The sequence below is a fragment of the Ammospiza nelsoni genome, chromosome 4 (assembly GCF_027579445.1).
Source record: "Ammospiza nelsoni isolate bAmmNel1 chromosome 4, bAmmNel1.pri, whole genome shotgun sequence".
In the NCBI taxonomy this organism is placed as follows: domain Eukaryota; kingdom Metazoa; phylum Chordata; class Aves; order Passeriformes; family Passerellidae; genus Ammospiza; species Ammospiza nelsoni.
The window spans coordinates 75,550,868-75,569,695 of NC_080636.1; the positions used below are offsets into that span (position 1 = coordinate 75,550,868).

Genomic DNA, 18,828 nt, shown 5'->3' on the forward strand with positions numbered 1-18,828 from the left:
TGGACAATCCTTAATCAAGAGGGTCTAGAGGAGGAGCTTGTGATTCAGATATTCACTCTTTTCACAGCAATATTAATAGAATCTCTGCATAAACCCAAGTATTTTAACAGTAAATCAAAATCATACCAATGGTGTGAAATCTGTGCCTTAAAAGCATTTGCTAAGTTCTTAGGAAGGACATGAAGACCAAAGATTTTCTTTTTTGTTGAAAACATACTTTCTTTCAAATAACAGGAAGAGAACTTTCAGCCCTCCTTCTCTGGTTTTTCCTGAGATTATCACATTCCTGTGAATTTTTAATTAATTTGTTGGCACTTGCAAGGACCTTGAAAAACCTTGAAGGTCAATGGCTGTGAGAAGCTGAAAGAGGGAAGCAGACTGTAATGTTACTGCATTGCATACTGAATCACTCAGCTCTTGAAACCTTGCTGACTATACACACCAAAAGTCTGTTGCAACACTGACTGTCATTTAGTACCCTCTCTGCTTCCATTTGGAAGTACTTTATATCTGCTTGCCTATGCCAGTCTGAGAAGGAGTAAACACAGACAAATTTGGCTCTAGTATTTTGATATCTAGCTAGTAAAAGCACGTGCTGTGAAAGCAGACGTCCCATAAACAGCCTCTGCTCAGCTCCTCTTTTTTTGCAAACACATTTATTTAAAATCTGACTTACATTTCTTGAAAAAATCTGTTTATGATAGAAAATAGGGACATTTTGAAAACAAAAAGGAGGTTTTTTTCTACATTTGTCATGGCCCTATCTCTTATGTGTGTTTGTGCCTTTGTCCTTGTAGCTGACAGGGTCTACATACCCTTGATAATCTGTTCTGCCTTGTAACATCTGAAATATGTGCAGTAGAGCAATGTAACAGCAAATCCAGATAGATTAATGTTAGTGAGACTGGCAGTTCTGTGTTTGAGTGGTGTAACTGTACTCTTTTCCACTGTGGAAAAGAGGAAAGTTTTCAATTAGGTTTTGTTCCTACTCTTTTGCATATACTAGAAAGTCTGGTATGAGTTGAAAACAGTAATACACATCCCATGCTTTTTCTAAGATGGAATAATATATTTGTAGTATGAATTTGAAGTCCTGCTACCTAAAACAATAGGTGTGAATTTGCCACAAGATGTTTTCTTAGGAAGTGCTCATGAATTTACAAGCTGTGATCCAGCATGAATGAATATATTGTGCAGATATCACAGCTTCCAGTATCTTTGAAAACACATTTTGCATTAAATCAATCGTATAATATCAGACATTGTAATTTATTTTGGATTTCATGAGTTCTATAGTCAAGGTGGTGTAAAAAAATGTTGCTTTACTCAGTCAAAAGGGAATTATTTAATCTTGGTTTCACTTGCTGTTACATGAACTTCAATAATTTAATGAGGAAGTGTCTCAGTCAATGCAGCAGTGCTAAGCTGCAGAACCTGAGAGTACTCCTTTCTGTGCCCCCAACTCATGGATTTTTACAGCACTGACATGAAAATGTCACACATAAAGTCAAATGGCACATTTGAAAAAAGAAGAAAGCCTAAGAGCTCACTAACTTCTCTTTCAGTTATTTTCCTTCTTTCAAAATGGGTCATCCTTATACCCTTAATGAGTCAGTCTGAGCCCAGCAAGTGTCACACATCTGTTGAACAAAAGCAATATAACCCCACCCTGCACAGACCGAGTGCTGCACAGCTGGACCATTCAAATTCTTTTATCAGGATCAATGCCACGCTGAGTAAGAGTCTCGTGTTTCTTCAGTGAGGTTTTTGGCAGTGCTTGACTTCTTTACCTTTGACTTTTTCTTTTTCATGGCTCACACAAAGGATAAATAGTTCTAAAATTACTGTGTATTGGTTGACAGAAGAAGTGGCTCATTTTTATATGTTTGATCCATAGACATTGGTGGCCCTAGGGTTATCTGAGTATGTAAGCAGTGCACTAAAACTGGCTCTAAGTGCTGCTCAAACAAAAGAAAAGTAACATAAATGAATACTGCTAATGTCTTCTAAGGGTTAAATCCATTTTCATATTTAAGGCATTAAATCAGATGTAGGGGAGAGGATTACATAAACTGATAGTAGAAGGTGCTTCTGTTGTTGCTGTACCCATAAGCATTGTCTAACACCATCTCCACAGTCATTGTTCACAGATGACGATATTGAACATACAATTGTCTTTAGATTGCTACACTTTCCCTCTTTCTGCTTTTGGTACAGAGAATTTCATGTCATGGTGAGCATGCAGGGCAGCTCTTAGAACCTCTGGGAGTTTGGCTCTCCCACTCTGGCTCACCACTCCCAGGTTCCATGGAGGGTGAAGTGGGTGACACCTGGGTGACAGCCTGGCTCCAGGGCAGGTGGGGCAAGGCTGCAGGAGCCAGGACATCAGCTACTACCTCAACAGCAAGTCTTGCAGGAACTCATTTGCCTGGGAAAAGTTGTAGAGTTTTAGATTACCAAAGAATATTGGTCAGTATAACTGGTCTCTAGGAGGCTGTATTCTCTATGCTTCTACATCTCATCTGGTCTCTGCAAGGACTACAGTGCCCATAGGGAGTTAGGGTGGCATTTCAACAACTAACTATGTATGATGACTTAGACATAGTGTCCTGTGCTTTTATAAGAATTTGTTTAATTCTGAAATAGCCTTAATATCACCACTTACCATCCTTGTCAGTGCATACATCGAAGTCCTTGGAAACATGGTTTTCCTGTATGCTTATCTGTGTGTACAAATGATGGCATTTAAGGCTGAGCAAAAAAGTTTTGTATGTAGCAACTCAATGCCTTACCTTCATGGCTGATAAAATCTGTCTCCTGTTCATCTCTGGTCTTACAATTTCACAAATAGAAATGTTGGGAACATGTTAGGATCACTAGCTATTTGTTTTCTAGTTGTATCTCATAACCTTAAAAATTCTAAATCCATTGTGCTGTGTGACTGGAGACAAAGCAGTTCAAAAGCATATTGGTGTATAAATGAGAAGAAAAAAACCCTGTGCTTCTGCTTTCCTTCCTTTGTCCATGAAAGCATCTTAGGGGATTTGCAGGCTGTGTGGTGCTGATGCTTGGCAGAATGTTCCCCGTGGCTCTGGGTCTGGCATGATGGCTCAGTTATTTCTAGCAACTGCCAAGGCCACACAGAAATGCCAGAGAACAAAAGCACAGACTTGACTGAAATGCCTTATTACAAAAAGAAAACAAAAAACAAACCATGACCCCTCTGCAGCTGAAAGGATGAAACAAAAAAAGGACGAGCTAACATGTAAGCTGCAAAAAACACAGGAAAAACTAACTCAAGCAAACCTTCCAGGAGCAGAGGGAAGAGGAGAGGAAATAAAGAATGTGAGAGAGATTCCAGCAGTGAAGGAACTAAATGTAGCTTCAGCTCAAGCCTTTTCCAGAAATGGACTGAACACATTTACTACACAGTCCAAATGAGAGAGACTGGGATGGAGCGATGCCATCGAGACAAAATTATGAAAGCCTTTTAATGCACTAAGCGTTAATTGGATGTGGAGTGTATTCACTGTCATTTTAAAATTCTGAGTCACATAAATATACCCAATTATTAATGGCAATTGTTAGCAGTTCCATTTTAATTAACTTGCATGCTGTAAGAACTGAACTGATGGATCATTTAATTTTCTATTAGACCAGAAATCTTTATCTATACAATGGAAATTTAAGTGCATTGAGACATGATTGAACATTCTCCAAAAAAAATTATACTCTGAGAAGTTATTTCACATGAAACTTTAAAAATAGGACATTAAATTCTATTCCCCTCATTATTCTTTCCTGCCTCTTTTGCTGGATAATATTAAAATGAAGGTTGTTGAGAGCTAATCACCTTTCATTTTTTTTCTATGGGTCTGCCCAGTGCTGGATTTCTGTATCTGGTTGCGTGTATGAACAGCTAGTGTTTTACCTCATCTTTAGCAACTTTTATTGTATTGAAAAAACAAAAAATATCCTAGGACTGGGCTGGTCCAAATTTTTTTTAAAATGTTTCTCTAAGCCCTGGTGAAGGATGAAAGGTTCCTGGAGTCAGTTGTTCAAACTGATGCTCCCCCATCTTTTGCCCAGTCTGCAATTTTCTAAGCTAAACAAATGCACCTCCTGAAACCTTTCCTGAGAGTTTTTACATTTTACAGTTTTTACATTTTCTCACTACCTGTGGTGTTCCCATCTGTGTAAATCTTTCTTGAGCATGGTTAATAGACTGGATCCCACTCCTGCAGACTCAGAAAAAGAGCGGAGTAGCTCTGGCACGTGTCTTGCATGCACAAGGATTTCCCTTCCTCGCAATGTTTTGTGGAATGCTGTGAAGTTTTGCATCCTTGGGATTTGTGTGAGGTATGCAGTGGCAATGTGTATGTTTGTTAGGCATATTATGGCAACAGCAGTGACTTCTAAAGTATTTTTCATGAAAAAGCACAAGTGACTATTCAGTTGTATCTCCATTCTAGAAAGCATCTAGCTTTCTTTTAAAAAAGGATCAAAGTAGCACCCAGAATGTCAAACTATGCACCTGCTTTCTATATATTATATGTTTAGAATTTGTGAGTGTTTCCATGCACTTTGGTTACTCAGTTTCTGTTTATCTCATTTAGAGGGTAAGTAATTCTTTTCATTATGGAGGTGTCTAAAGGATTTTTAACTAGCCCAGCTAAGGAACTCTAGGAGAAATGTGCATGGATTTGCAACACAAAGTTAGGATTTTGCTCTTTTTGGTGGCAGTGGGCAAATCTACTTTTCAACCCAATGTTTCAGAGAAAATTTACATGTCAGCAGTAGTACATAACTGGTATGATTGATAGTCACAAATTAATTATTACTCAGTTGCTTCAGCCTCAAGAACAAGATTTTCCTTTTAAGAACAAGTTGCACTGCAATGTTTGCAGCAGGCATGCAGGAGGAACCTCCATGGGTAAGCATAGGTTTCAGTACAGATTTGTTAAGTACTTTTTAAAAGCCTAGGTTTCAGTGCAGACTTGTTAAGTACTTTTTAATTTTATGCACTTCAGGGAGTAATGTGTGACCTTATCTACAATGGTGTTATTGTGTCAAAGTAAGAGCATGGATTGGAGCAGGCCAGGCCTGAATTTCTAATGCGTGCTGACTGCTCCCATGCCTGGGGGAGACTCAGACAGAAATCAGTTCCTTCTAATACTGTTGATCTCTCTTGCTCTCATAGGATGGAAGAAGCAGTTAGACAAGCTTTGAACTTCTTTTTCTCTTTAGTTTTTTTGCATGAAGGTATTTTTCTTAAGACCTACCTTTCATTTGTTAAGCAGAATATTTCAAACTCTGCTTCTTCTGAAGCTGCTCCTATAAAGAGTAGTTCATTCCAGGACACAGCTCTCTACCCTGTAAAAAGTAATTCTTACCAGTTTTACTAACTGATGGTCAGTCTCAAGTTCTTCAGAGCTAAACCCCTGACCCCTGATGCTGAAAGCTCTGTTCTGCAGCCCAGTTTAATGTGAAATGTTGCTGCTTGGATTTGCAGATTCGAAACGTGGCAGCCAACCTGTGTGTGGACAGCAAACACGGAGCCACAGGGACTGAGCTGAGGCTGGACATCTGTGTGAAGGACGGCTCAGAGCGAACATGGTCGCATGAGCAGGTATTTGTTTTAATGGTGGAAAGAGGAAATCAAGGCAACATTGTTGCTTCTCTTTCCCAGTTTTTAAACATTTCCTGAGGGCTTCTCTTTTTCTGAAGGTAAAACAGAGTGTAGAAATAATTTTTGAATTATTCCTGATCTTCATGGCTTTTGCAAAGTACTCCTTAACATAACTTCAGAAATTCCAACAGCCACCTGGGCCATCTTCATTTCCAAAAGGAATTGCTATGCCCAGAGAGCTTTTTGAGGCCCCATTGTCTACCACCCTGTCATGAAAACATGTTGATTCTGGTTGAGCTACCTGAAACTATTTTAACTATTTTACCAGGCCTTTTACAGCTCCAGTCATTGTCTGTTTTTATGCTTTTATCTCAATAAGCAGTTCTATTTTAAACAAATATGAGGCATAAGTGAGATAAATGGGTAAAAGCAAGCAAAAAAAAGCATTTCAAAAGACAAGGAATTATAAAGACTCAAAAAAAGCTTTTATTTAGGTTGGTTAGGTAGAAAACTATTAGTTCTCAGGAGTATGGAGGAAAAGAGCTCTACTTTTTACCGATTGTAAGTGCCATAGGAAAGGGATCATGACTTACAGGCCATGGGTCTTGCCAATGAGCAAGGAGAATCCAGATGAAAAGTGTGACTTATTAGCAAATTTAGTGAGCAAGTCTTTCACAGGAAAAGGTCCAAGATTAGTAAAAGATTTGTAGTGCTGAGGAGAAAAATTGACTTGGCAGTCACACGACACTGTAAAAACTTAAAAGCTCAGGAGAGAGAAGTTCTGAGGGGTATTTGAAGTGCTGAGGTCAAAAAAGCATGATCTGAGGATACTGAGAAATGCAGAAGGAGAGCTGCAAGTGCATTAAACCAAGAAGCTGAAGGATTATCTCAATTTAGTTAAGTGACTACATGGCCCAAAAAAGGAAGTTGTTGAAAGATGACTTCTTCAGATAGCTACCAAAGATACTGCTTGGGGATAGGGTGCCAAAACTAGATAAATATAATTGTTTTGTTTCTGAAAGACATACAGTAGTACAGGGAGTTAATTGAAGGAAGTTGTATGGTCCAGACTAAATGCATCACAATGTTCTCTGGATTTAAAATCTGCACAGCTCCAAGCCCCCCTCAAGAAGGGAGAGGGAATGCTGAGGCTGCCAGATATGAGAAAGGAAAAAAAAAAGTTGGATGAAAAGGGGAGAAAATTTTTAAAAAAATGTAAGCAGAGAAAAGGGAGATTTTAAATATCCTTTGAAAGGCTGGAACAAAAGAGAAACGACACGAAGGGAGGAAGATGTTAGGGAGGAATCCATGTTTCAGCGTACTCCAGGCTCCTGCAGCCTTTGGGATCAGACTGGATCTAAAGGTCTTGCTTCTGTGCTAAGGACACAAAGTGACTTCCTTAGAATCTGCAGGTGAAGCTAGTACAAAGGGAGTTCAAGCAGCCAGCTCCTTAGATCCCAGAACCAGGGCTGGGAAGCCTCAAGCACTTCGGTGCTCGACGTGTGCCCCAGGGACAGCGCAGATCGTCTCCGCCGGGCTGGCGGGGAACCGCGCGTACTCTGGCACTGCCGCCGAGCTCGGAAAACCGGCCGCGGCTCATCCCTGCGGCGGTGCGGCGGGCGGGCGGCAGGGGGCAGCGCGGCCCAGCGGAACGGGCCCGCCGCGGCACCGCCCGCCCGCCCCACGGCCCCTCAGGGCCGGCCGCCCTCAGGGCCGGCACCCCTCAGGGCCAGCACCCCTCAGGGCCGGCACCCCTCAGGGCCGGCACCCCTCAGGGCCAGCACCCCTCAGGGCCGGCACCCCTCAGGGCCGGCACCCCTCAGGGCCGGCACCCCTCAGGGCCGGCACCCCTCAGGGCCAGCCCTGCGCTGCTGTCACACTCGTCTGTGGGGCATCAAGCCCCGGGCCAGCCTCACAGCGCTCCTCTTCCTTCTTTAGATCTCGCGGAATTCGTAGCCTCGATGAGTTCTGCATACACCAGTAGAAACTGGCAGTATTAATGAAAGTATCAAGTATTTTATGATCATATCTCGAATAGCATGGATTGACGCTGAGGTGGACTTGTAACTTCTGGTATAAATTTGCAGGGTTCAGTGGCAAGCCATAGTAGCTTAATGTGACCAGTGCAACAGGCATTGGTGCCAGACAGAGATGATCCTTTGTGGCACTTGATTCATGTCACGTTACCAGGGCAGGAATCAAAACCTGACAGTCTCAAACACCATGGCACAGCCCTTTAGCAGGTTCCGGGAGAGAAAGATGACCTTGCACCTTAGGCCTGGGCAAGCCCCTGGGCAAGCAGCAGTCAAAAGGTTTGTGGGGTGCTTGCAGGCTGTCTGGTAAACAGGAGACTGGTGAGAAGTGAGGATGTGTCGCTGTGATTTTGGCAAACTATCCCAAAATTGAGAACCAGAGGGGAAGTAAAAGGATGGGAGGATATGCCATGGCACTGCATTCATCCATCTCTGTCTTCCCAAAGATAGCTTTTGTCTTCAGGAGAAACTGAGGCTCTGCTGGACTGATAACCAGCAGCGAAGGAAAATGACAAGTATCACTGTCTCTCATCAATTTCCCCAGCCTTGCCAAGGAATGGGTGGATGGGCACCATCTCTAACATGGCTCAGCAATGCCCAGCTCTTTCTTCTCTACTTGGAGGAATAGTTCAAGCCAGAGCCCAGCTCTGAAACGTGGCATTTCATCTTTGGATGGGGGGTACACGTTGTCCCCTCAAGTGTAATGGCACAGTCAGAGCACAGCGCCAGCTGACGGACCCCAGCCAGACAGCGAGTAATTGAGCGACGTTGCCAGGCTGGAAAGCATTAATGGCATCAAAAGGGTCTTTGTCCTCGAGACAGTCCCAGGCCAATGGCTCTATCAGGCAATCATTCTTCAGGCCCTGTGCCAATTGTAAATGAAGCTGGAAAGCTGTATTTCCCAGTTACTGCATGACAGGACTCGGCTACATGAAAAGGCAAAGCATGAGGGCTGAGGGGTTGCTTGATTGCAAACACAGATGATGGAGCTTTGTTTCACAGACTCTGGTATGAGAGAAGGCAAAAGAGGAGAATGAGCATCCACTGAGCCAGGACAGAGGATTTCTGGGTCCAGCAGGGAACTGTGAACAGCAGCCCCATGTGTTGCAGGTGAAGAACCAGGCTGCTGTTAATGATGTGTCTGGGAATTTTGTGCAGCTTGTTTCAAATCAACAAGCAGTCAGAAATGAATGAAGTACAAAAAGGGTACAAAAAGGCTCAGCCACATCTTGTAAAATCTGACACAGTTTGTTCCTAACAAAGGAGCAATGAAATCCAAAGTGACAAGGGCTGGCAAGGCAGAACATTATATACTCAAGGCTCCAGCTAATAACATGTAGCATTGTTGGACATTATGCAGCGGGGAGATAATATTTATATTGGCCAGATTCAGTTTTAACTGGAGGGAAATTGCTGTTTAAAAGAGGAAAGCTTAGAATTATGAGATTGGAAAGATTGTACACCTTCATGTTGTGTCTGTAATTGCAAGATCTTAATACCACTTGGGTGTATAGAGAAGTATAACCTTTTTTCTGATTTTTTTTTCTCTTTTCTCTCTTAGTCCTAAAACTGAGTTCCTGTGCCTAAAAAGGTTGGGTTTATAATATCACCAGGGAGAAGACATACTTGTTGATTTAAAAATAAAACATTTTTTTTAAATGGGAGGATAAAGAAGGAGGAAAAGGAATCTAAGCTAGTCTAAGCATTGATATCTAGTATTCCACAGATCTTCATTTTCAGTGGGAGGGAATAAAAGCCCTCTGCTGTTGCCGTGTCTTGACTTGCAAAAAGGAGACAGCCCTGGCAGTCTTCAGAAACCACAGAGGAGTGGAAAAGAGCAAAGTAATAGTTTGGGTCAGTATGATTTGATTTAAAGGCTGGCTTGAGCTCTTTCAGGTGTACTGATGCGTTCAGTGGGGTACTAGTCCTCAGGCCAAGGTCCAGAGAGCAGCAAGAATTGGTCCCTCAGCTCACAGCTCATGCACAGAATGAGAAATTTGGTGAGCCACCCACTGGGAAAGATGAGGCTGGTCCTGAAATAGAATCTCTCTCTGCAGTAGTACTAATGAGAGTGAGAATATCACAGAAGCACTGTTCCACACCATTCCTCTAGGTATTTGTTATTCATCACTTTGAACTCTAGGTTTATTATGTGTCTGTAGAAAGGTAAAGGATAAGATAAAGAAAATGGCTTTTGTTGGCTTTTCGTTAAAGGAAAATTATCTTAGGCTTCTCTTTTCCTGAAGAAACAGCAGCGTCATTTTTTCTCTGTACCAAATCTTACTTCTATCTTTGTTTGTGAAATGATGTTATTGTAGGGAGTCCATGATGATGCTTCAAAGAAACATGAAGAAAAGTGGGATAAGATTGAACCTTTTGAAAAGCAGAAATTGCTTTGAAAACAAGGGTAAAGCTGTCCACTGCATTTTACTGCAGATAAATGTAAAAGGCACTCTGGGAGATGGAAGAAAGAAGCAGGACACACAGACAGATTAAGAAAACACTCTCTAGAACACCTATAATGCAGATATAAATAGGGAGTAACAGCAGCTAACAGAGCAAACAAGGGCTTACAGTAAGACAGAAAAAAAAAAGGTAAATATCCTGATATATGCTTGTATTTAGGGTCTATAAGGCAAGAGAGACAGTAAGATCTTTCAAATATGGTATTCAGAGGATGGTGCAGCATTGAAGAGGCAATATTTTTAAGAGGTGTTTCTTTTAGGAAGACTATGGAAAGAAGATCATTATAGCAATGAAAAGGTTAAAACCTGGGAACCACTACAGAATTGTTCAGGATCAGACCCACATGATATTTATTAAGCTTCAGCTTAGTATTTATTAAGCTTCAGTAGATTCACTGGTCCTATCAGTGAATCTCCACACTGGAGGAGCAGGGTGCTAGATAAGGACCAAAAGGAAGCTGAGATGAGCTGTTGGAGACAGTCTGAATTCAGTCTGGGGAGCTGCTTCTCTGGATAATGAGCCTGCGTGCAGCTGCACGTGAACCATCTCAGCTGAACAGTTTCTACTAGCAAAGTTTGCTCATTTAAAGAGAGCTTCACTTTCTCAGTGTTCGTTTCTTTTTTTTTTTTTTTTTTTTCCTATGGCAAATCAAAAGTCATGCAGAAAGCTGAAGAATAGCACTCACTCAAAAAATGAAAAAAAAGAAAGAAAATAAAATAACTTCACAGTTCTTGACAGAGCTTCTAGGTAGTAATTTACAGCCTGCAACCTCTTTTCTGCAAGGATAGGTCCATGGAAAGGAAAATGCACTCCACATCTTTAAATTTGATGCTGTCAGAACTGTCACCTTTATCTGATGATTGAAAGACTGCAGTGTCACAGCATCACTTCAGACAGCTGGTGTCTAATTGAGAAGGATTCCTCTATTAACTGTGACCCTCCATGACTCCTCTCAGGCAGTGAGAAAAAGGGCTTTGACAAGCTGCCTGTAGCTCACATGTTTCAAAGCAGAAAGATGAAGATCATTTAACATGTGTTGTTTGGGGGAAAAAGACAGCTGAGAGAGGCTGTGGTAACAGTGTCCCTTATAAACAGAAGGAAACTGCTCATTAAACACAGGAGAGAGGCTGTGATGGGAAAATCTCTCTGGGCAGCTTGTTCAGCCCCAAATGAGGGCTAAAGGAACATCACTGGCAGCACTTTCTGAGTCCTAGGGAGCTGGAATCCTGCTGCATACAGGTGCTGCTTTAACTGGGGTAACTGAAGGCTTTAATGCAGCATATCTCCTCTCCTCTCTGCAGTACTGTGTCACTAGAGATTTCTTCCTTCCCTGACATTGGGATTGTGCCTTCCTGGGATGTGTTCTATATGGCCACTGATGCACTTTAATTAAGGCAGCTGGCATCACTGAATCGTACACAGGCAGGACCTATTTAACCAGCACCTGGGGTGTGCAAGAAGGGCGTCCTGCATTAAGCTTGTGTGCGTTATTTCAAATGTTTTTCACTAATAATATATGATTGTATTGCCTGATTGTTTTCCCAGCTCTTCACCTTTGGTTGGAGAGAAGACATCCGCCCTGGGGAGCCACTTCACACCAGGAAGTTCTGCTTCGACGCCATCTCGCACAGTAGCCCTGTCACACTGTATGACTGTCACGGGATGAAGGGAAACCAGCACTGGAGCTATAGGAAGGTCAGAGTCACTGTGGGCTTCTCGGAGGTTCAGACTGTCTTGAGCCTGTATTCTGTTTAGCACAGGCTTGTGCCTTCCTGTCTAAGCAGTTCTGTTTTAAAATCCACCACATTCTATTCCAATTTGATTTTGTGGTAATCTCTGTAAACATATTCATGTTCCTTTTGAGCATTCAGATATTTAGGTCAAATTTAAATGAAAATGGATCTGATCCAGCTCAGAGGGTGTCTGTATTGGATCTGTTCCCTGAAAGGTGTTTTACCATTCTGGCGCTTCAAGATGCTTGTGTCATTTTAACAGAGGCTCTGTTGGAAATATTTTCATCCAATGTGACAGCAGCAAGACATGCTGCTCATGAGTTAAATGTACTTTACTACATTTTAAAGATTATAAGTGGCAGGAAAATCTCCCTCAAAAAACCAAAACAAACCAACAAACAAAAAAAACCCAAAAAAAACCAAAAACTCACCCAGTATTAAAAGCACTGCTGTAAGCCCAAAGAAGGCAGGAGTTTATAAACTAAAGATAAGCAGCTTAGAAACTATTTTGATCTGCTGAATTTCAGCCCATTTTTATAAATCACTGAAAACAGGAGGTCAAGCTAGAAACTGTCAGAGTTTCAGTTGTGGTAAAAAGTCCTGGTAATGCTACTGATTTGTTGTTGTTGCTGTTGTTAGGGTTTTTTAATAGTTTATCAGCAAGTTGTCTTGATTAAAGATTTCATTAAAAAACTATTTCATTCAGAATAAGGATTTCTCTGAAGCACTGAGGATTTCTCTCACACGTGCTCCAGTTTTCTTTGACCATTGTGCCTTGCCCTTCACCTTGTTTAAGCTGGGGCCAAAGAAGCAGAAATTGGTCTTTGCCAGATAAACCTCAATTACAAAACTAATTCAGAACCATTAAAAACAGGTTTCTCCTGACGCTTTTTTTCTGAGTGCCTACTTATTAGCTTGTGCCTTTTTACCTTATTTATGTTGCAAATCGAGATCCATTATAAGATTTTCCAGAAATGTAATCCCTTTGAAGCTGAGGTATTACTTGTAAGAAAGTTAGAATGTATGGGGCAGATATTTAGAGGATATAAATTGTGGTGGTTGTATTGCTGCCTATCTGACTTTATAATGCCATAATAATCCCTTCTTGCTTCAAAACCCTTACAATTTATCTTTTTGCCTACCCAAGCTGCAAATCAAAAAGCTTTCATATTCTTAGCACTTCATTTTTGCTCAATATAGCCAGTTCATAAGACAAAATGCAAGTCTGGAGCTACACTCTGTAAGGCTCATCACCTTTGATGAGGACAGAATATAGCAGGTACTGAAAAAAAATGACATTTGGAAAAAATACACAGTGTAAGTTTTATTAAATTCTCTGCACAGCTTCATTTTTAATTTCCAGGAGGCTGACAGGGCTCATATAAAAATTCTCAGTGCAAGACAGGCATTCCCATCTCAGCAAGGAACACCACAAAGTTTTGTTGTGATGGAAGTACTGACACATTCTTAACCATAATCGCAACCTGACAGCAAGCTGGTCAATTTGCATAAACCTTCAAGTTAAGAAACTGCATTGGAATAATAGAACTATATATATGTGGTTTTCTTTAGCCTTAGTTTTAGTTTGCTACGCAGTAAGTATTTTTTAATGTTTCCTGTAATCTGTTTCCTCGGGTAAAGGGCAGATTTATATTAGAGATTTCTGGCAGTACAGCTACACCTCCAAAAACCTTACATGTGATATAATCCTTTTCCAGCTCTGAAAGCATCTTGGCAATAGAACTTCTAGTGTTTTCTCCCCTACAAAACAAAAACTGATCTGTGCTAGAGCCTTTTACCTAGGGAATGGTATGCTAGTGAATCTGCATCCTAAATAAATGAGAGTAACAATGTAGTTAAGAAAGAAATGTTTCCTTTTAAAAAACAGAGAGCTGGTCAGCCACTCTCTTCTGTTCTCTATGCCACTTATAGACACTGTAGCTTCCTAATGGATGGTCATGTATCCATCCTGCCAAAAATTCTTCTCATGCTTTAGGAAAAATGACCTTGCTTGTCAATGTCTTATAAGAAGCCTAGAAACCTAATATGAAGCATTTCTTATCGTGCTCTCATATTATTTCTATAAAACTAGAAGATATGAGGTTTTTATTCATTTAAAGATGAGTCTCATGATTATTCGCATCTTGAGCCACTGATAAAAAGTTACAGCAGTGAAATGATTGCAAGGTGCTGCAAATGCTATTTGAAGCCAGGCACTATTTTCAGATTCCATATTCTTACAGCATAGAAATCATAACAACCTGGTTTTTGATCCTGGCGAATAAAAACACCTTAAATATTTTAGTGGCAAGTAGAATACATTAATATTTTACTTTGGATAAGGAGTGCTCTTCTGGAAAAAATCTACAGCCTACTCCCATTACATGCACTTTGCTTCTCATTGCAGTGCAGTCTCAGAGCGTGCAAACCACATTCTTTTCAGATGAATGAAGCCAAAACTACCACTAATAAACATGTGTCAAAAAACTGTTCTTATTCCCATACTGCTTAACTACATCTGGGCAGCTATTTGAAAGTCTCATAAGTCTGCAATATTAAGTAATCAATTTTCTTAGGACCAATCTGAAATACTGGTCTACAGCCAAGTATACCTTTGAGAAAACCCTGTAAGAAGCAATGGAGCAGAATAAATCCAAGCAGTACTGCAAACATTGCTGTGGGTTGTAAATAGAAGAATGTGAGTAATGCCAGGGCAAAAAATATTGGCACCATATTGGAGCAATGTAAGATATTAGATAGATAAATGCAAATAGCCTGTAATTATTAGATATTTGGGAGAGTGACTATAGCTTCCCAAGCTAAAGCTATTTCTTTGACTCTGTTTCCTAAGCATGCCAGAGCCAATGATGAGCAGTGCCTACAAATTTCTGTTCCTCATAGTGAAGGAATATGCCTCTGGTTTTCAATGTAGCATCATTCTGGTAGCCTGACAGGTAGTACACTGATTCTGATAAAGTGTGATTCAGTTTATGTGCCACAGGTCCTCTACTGCTATTTGTAGAGCAGAAGTATCCAACAGAGGGCTGATTTAGGAGGTCTCTAAAAAGAAACAATTGTGCAAAATCAATTTCATTATATGATAATTCTACCCTGAGCCTAGTGATTATGATAGATGCTAGACTGACAGCATCAGAACTGTGCCCAGAAGACAGGGTTTACTCACAGTCTCCTGACAGCTGCAGGGACAAGCCGTAAGAGTCAGTTCACTTGCCATGCAGGAGGTGTGTAGGTTATTCCATCAGACAGACAGACATTTCATAGTGATAGTGGCTTTTATCATATGGACTTCAGTCCTGCTGAAGCTGCACTGGAGCTACCAGCTGATTTCAGATAGACTACTACAGCTACCAGCTGATAATGACTTCCAGTTGCTCTTGACTTTGGCCATAGTTACAGCAGTGACCTATAAGAAATGAAAGGCTCTGTGTGTCATTGCCAACCCCCCTGAACTGTCAAAACCAATTATCCGATGGAGGAGTTTCTCCTTCTGCAAATAATCTTCAGGCTTGCCTTCACGCAGAAGGAAAAAAAATATTCTGCTGTTTTCAGCTGTTAGAAATGTCTCCACAAGAGTGCTTGTGGTTTCTCAATATTGGTGTAAAGAGAAATTGAGATGATAAATTAATAGGCCTTTATATATTGCTAAGTCAGCCAGAAGTTTTTCCAGAGTGGTGACTTTGTCCCTATTCTTAAAAGACACTCTTCTTTCCTAATAACCAGACTCTCTAAATAAAAGCAGCAATAGTGCTTCACTCAAAAATTGCCTGCCTGTGATATTTCTGTAAGAAAGACTGCCAGCTTTCTGGAAAGTCTGGAGTGTTTTTCATAGCAAGCTTTTTGTGCTGAAGCTGTTTCCTTTCTTCTTGTACCAGCTATCTTATTAAAACTTCTAGCATTCCAACTTTGACTTCCTAATATATTGGCTGTTCCTCATGCCCAGCTATACTGCAAGAAAAGCCATATGCCCCCTTCCTGAAGGTCCCACATCAGGCAGGTTGGCCATGGCACGGTCACTGTGTCCTGATTTTGGACGGTGCCACTGCATCAAGCTCTTGTTATATAGGAGGAGCTGGCAAGGTGCAGATGGGTGCCTGCACCACCCCCTGGGGTGCCTGGCAGTTCTTGCAGGCCCACCTCATCCTAGTAGGGACACAGCAGTCTTTTGTACACAGTACAGTTACCCTCTTCGTGCAAGCTGAAGTATCCTGCTTGCTCTCCTTGTAGAACATGAGAGAAAGGCCTCTACTCATATGGTTTGGTCCTGTCAGCTTCGATGGCATGCCTCTGAATTTCTGTCTGGTGGGGGAGTGTGTGTTCATCCACTGGTTTTGGGGAAAGGCCGGTGCTGAAAGTAAAACAGTGTGAAAGGCAGATGTAACACCATCCCCCTCAGCCAGAGCGCAAGGTACTTTTGACTTGGTTCTTTGTTGCATATATTAATTTTAAAAAGAGGCATTGTTTTTTACCATTTTTTCACAAACCACAAATCAGTGAATTTAATCTTTCATAAATTAAAAAAAAACCATTTTTCAAAGTGGTTTTAAATAGCTGCTGTTTCTGTTTGTTGTTGTACTTTTTTGTTGTTGTTGTTTTTTGAATGTGCAGTATTTTTAAAGATAAGTTTCTATGATTGTTGCTCAGCACCCAGAGTACTTGTGTCAGTTTTTAATCAATTGCAATTTGACAAGTAGATTTTTTTCCTATCACAAACTGGGCAAGCAGGCACATCCTGGATTAGTATTAAAATAATGTCAGGGCAATCATTGGCATGGAGGGGAAAAGCCTGAATGTGGTTTACCAAGAGTAATCTGAAATTTATTTCAACAGATGCAGTATAGTCCCTGGAAACTTGCAAACCATCTAATGACTCCCACATCTGTCTTTCTAAAAACACTTGCCTACATCAACTAAGTATATTGAAACTTCCCAACTCACCACCTGCTCAACTGACTGTTTTCACCAAGATTCACATCAGTTTACTTACTATTCACTCCAGTTTTGTGAAGTAAAATTAATAAAACTAATCATCGTAAATATGCTCTTTTTAAGCAACTTAATCCATGCCTGCCCTCACAAAATCTCCATATGGAGCTAAATCAGTGTTAGGATTTCCATCTTATTGGGAGAGAGAGCGTATTTCAGTGGCTGGTCTTAGCAAGGCCACGGGCATTGAATGGGATGAGAACATCAATCCTGTGTCCATGTGTCCACCACTTCAGTTAATAATTCATTTTTAAAGTTTTCACCAAGCTGAAGATTTTAAAGCTCCCCCTGCCAAGAAACACAACCCTGTCAAGAGCAAGATTTCTCTAAAAAAGCCCCAAACAAATCAATTTTTCAGGTTCAGACCTTTAAATGGGCTTCAAGCAAATACGTGGAATGCAGAGATGTTAAAAGACATACTATTTTTTCATTATATTATGCAGTTGTTAGTCAAAGACCAGATGATATCTCCCTCTTTCTTGAATCCCCATTTTCATAAAGGATAATAGCCCAAGGGAAGAAAATTCCATTCTCTACAGCTTTCTAATAATAGCTGTTGTTATTACACAAGGTTACTGCACAGAGACCAAAAAACCATTTCAAACAGGGCTCTCTTAATCCATGTTCTGTAAAATTAGAACACTTCCAATGATTTGGCATTTGCTACTTAATTCTATTTTTTTTCATTCCTGTAGGACAAAACTTTGTTCCATCCGGTAAGCAGCAGCTGCATAGATTGCAACCCAGCTGAGAAGAAGATTTTCATGAACAGATGTGATCCTTTATCTGAAACTCAACAGTGGATTTTTGAACATATTAATATGACTGTTTTAGAAAAATTTAACAGCAAGGCCAGTTCCTAGAAAGAAAAAAAAAATTGAACACACGTATTTACGTACAGACTGCAGACTATATTTTTGCCAGCATCTGGGTCAAAGGAGTCAGGAATTAAATTTCCTAGATCCAGGAAATCTGTTCTGAGGATTAAGAAAATGCCACAGCAAGAGCCAGCAGGCTGTCCTTGTGGATATACAGTATCTGGAGAACTTGGCCAAGAGCCTCACCGGATGCTGCTGAGAACTTCAGGCTGAAAATTCCCTTGCTGGTCAAGGGAAAAACTTTGTTTAAAAACTGTTTAAAAGTACTCCAAGTTAATAAAGTAAAACAAAACTCTAGTTTCTCAGGTCAAATCCTGCTGTAGTGAGTAGCTTGGAACAGATGCTATGATTTGGGATGGGTTTATGGTGTGCATGACGCCAACAGGAACCTGAAGAAATCCCAGGTTTTAGAATTAAACATGCTGGTAGAAGAATAATGATGTCCCAGCACTCCCTAGACAAGATGTATGCTCTGTTGACATTCTCTCAATAAAAGGTTGGGTTAAGCAGGTTTAACCCTCAGAACTGCTGCAATTAATTTTAAATACCTCCCTTTTACATTCCATTCATTACCAAAATAGGAATGGTCAAAATCTTAGGGTCTAGAATTACACTGTAGTGAAGCATGAAATGAACTGTACGGTTTTTCCCTCACATTTTCCCCCTTCAGGAAAAATAAAGCAAAGCAATCAAATTTCTATATATGATATATTTAGCAATTGTGATTCAAATCCCATTGTCACACAAGGTGAGATTTTTTTTTAGTGACAAATGTAACAGCAGCAGCTGCAGCATAATGGAAGGCTTGTGGACTATCTGTCTTTTTTAAAAGTAGAATCTTTACCAACATATAAATTAAAATGAAAATAGGCTGGGGAAAAATCAGGAGGAGAGTGGGAAATAATTGCATATTGCATGCTGAACTAGGTTAGTCAAATTAATACTGGTATGCTGCCATCCTAAGAGCATGTTGACTCCCTGCAGTGCAGCTTAAAAGATCTTGCAGTGCTCCTGACACAGAGGAGTGGAGAGAAAAATTGACGGGAAATCAGTTGGGTGGTTTTGGAGTTTTTTAAGTCTGTGGT

At 40.7% G+C, this 18,828-nt stretch overlaps 1 protein-coding gene across 1 annotated transcript in view; it reads left to right on the forward strand.

The window, feature by feature from the left end:
• The window catches only part of GALNTL6 (polypeptide N-acetylgalactosaminyltransferase like 6), a 419,272-nt gene extending 400,853 nt beyond the window's left edge, over positions 1-18,419 (forward strand). The window contains exons 10-12 of the mRNA XM_059470678.1: positions 5,513-5,629; positions 11,674-11,823; positions 17,561-18,419. Coding sequence (XP_059326661.1) covers positions 5,513-5,629; positions 11,674-11,823; positions 17,561-17,728 — 435 coding nt within the window. The 3' untranslated portion in view covers positions 17,729-18,419. The remainder of the gene's footprint in view (positions 1-5,512; positions 5,630-11,673; positions 11,824-17,560) is intronic.
• The last annotated feature ends 409 nt before the right edge of the window (positions 18,420-18,828 follow it).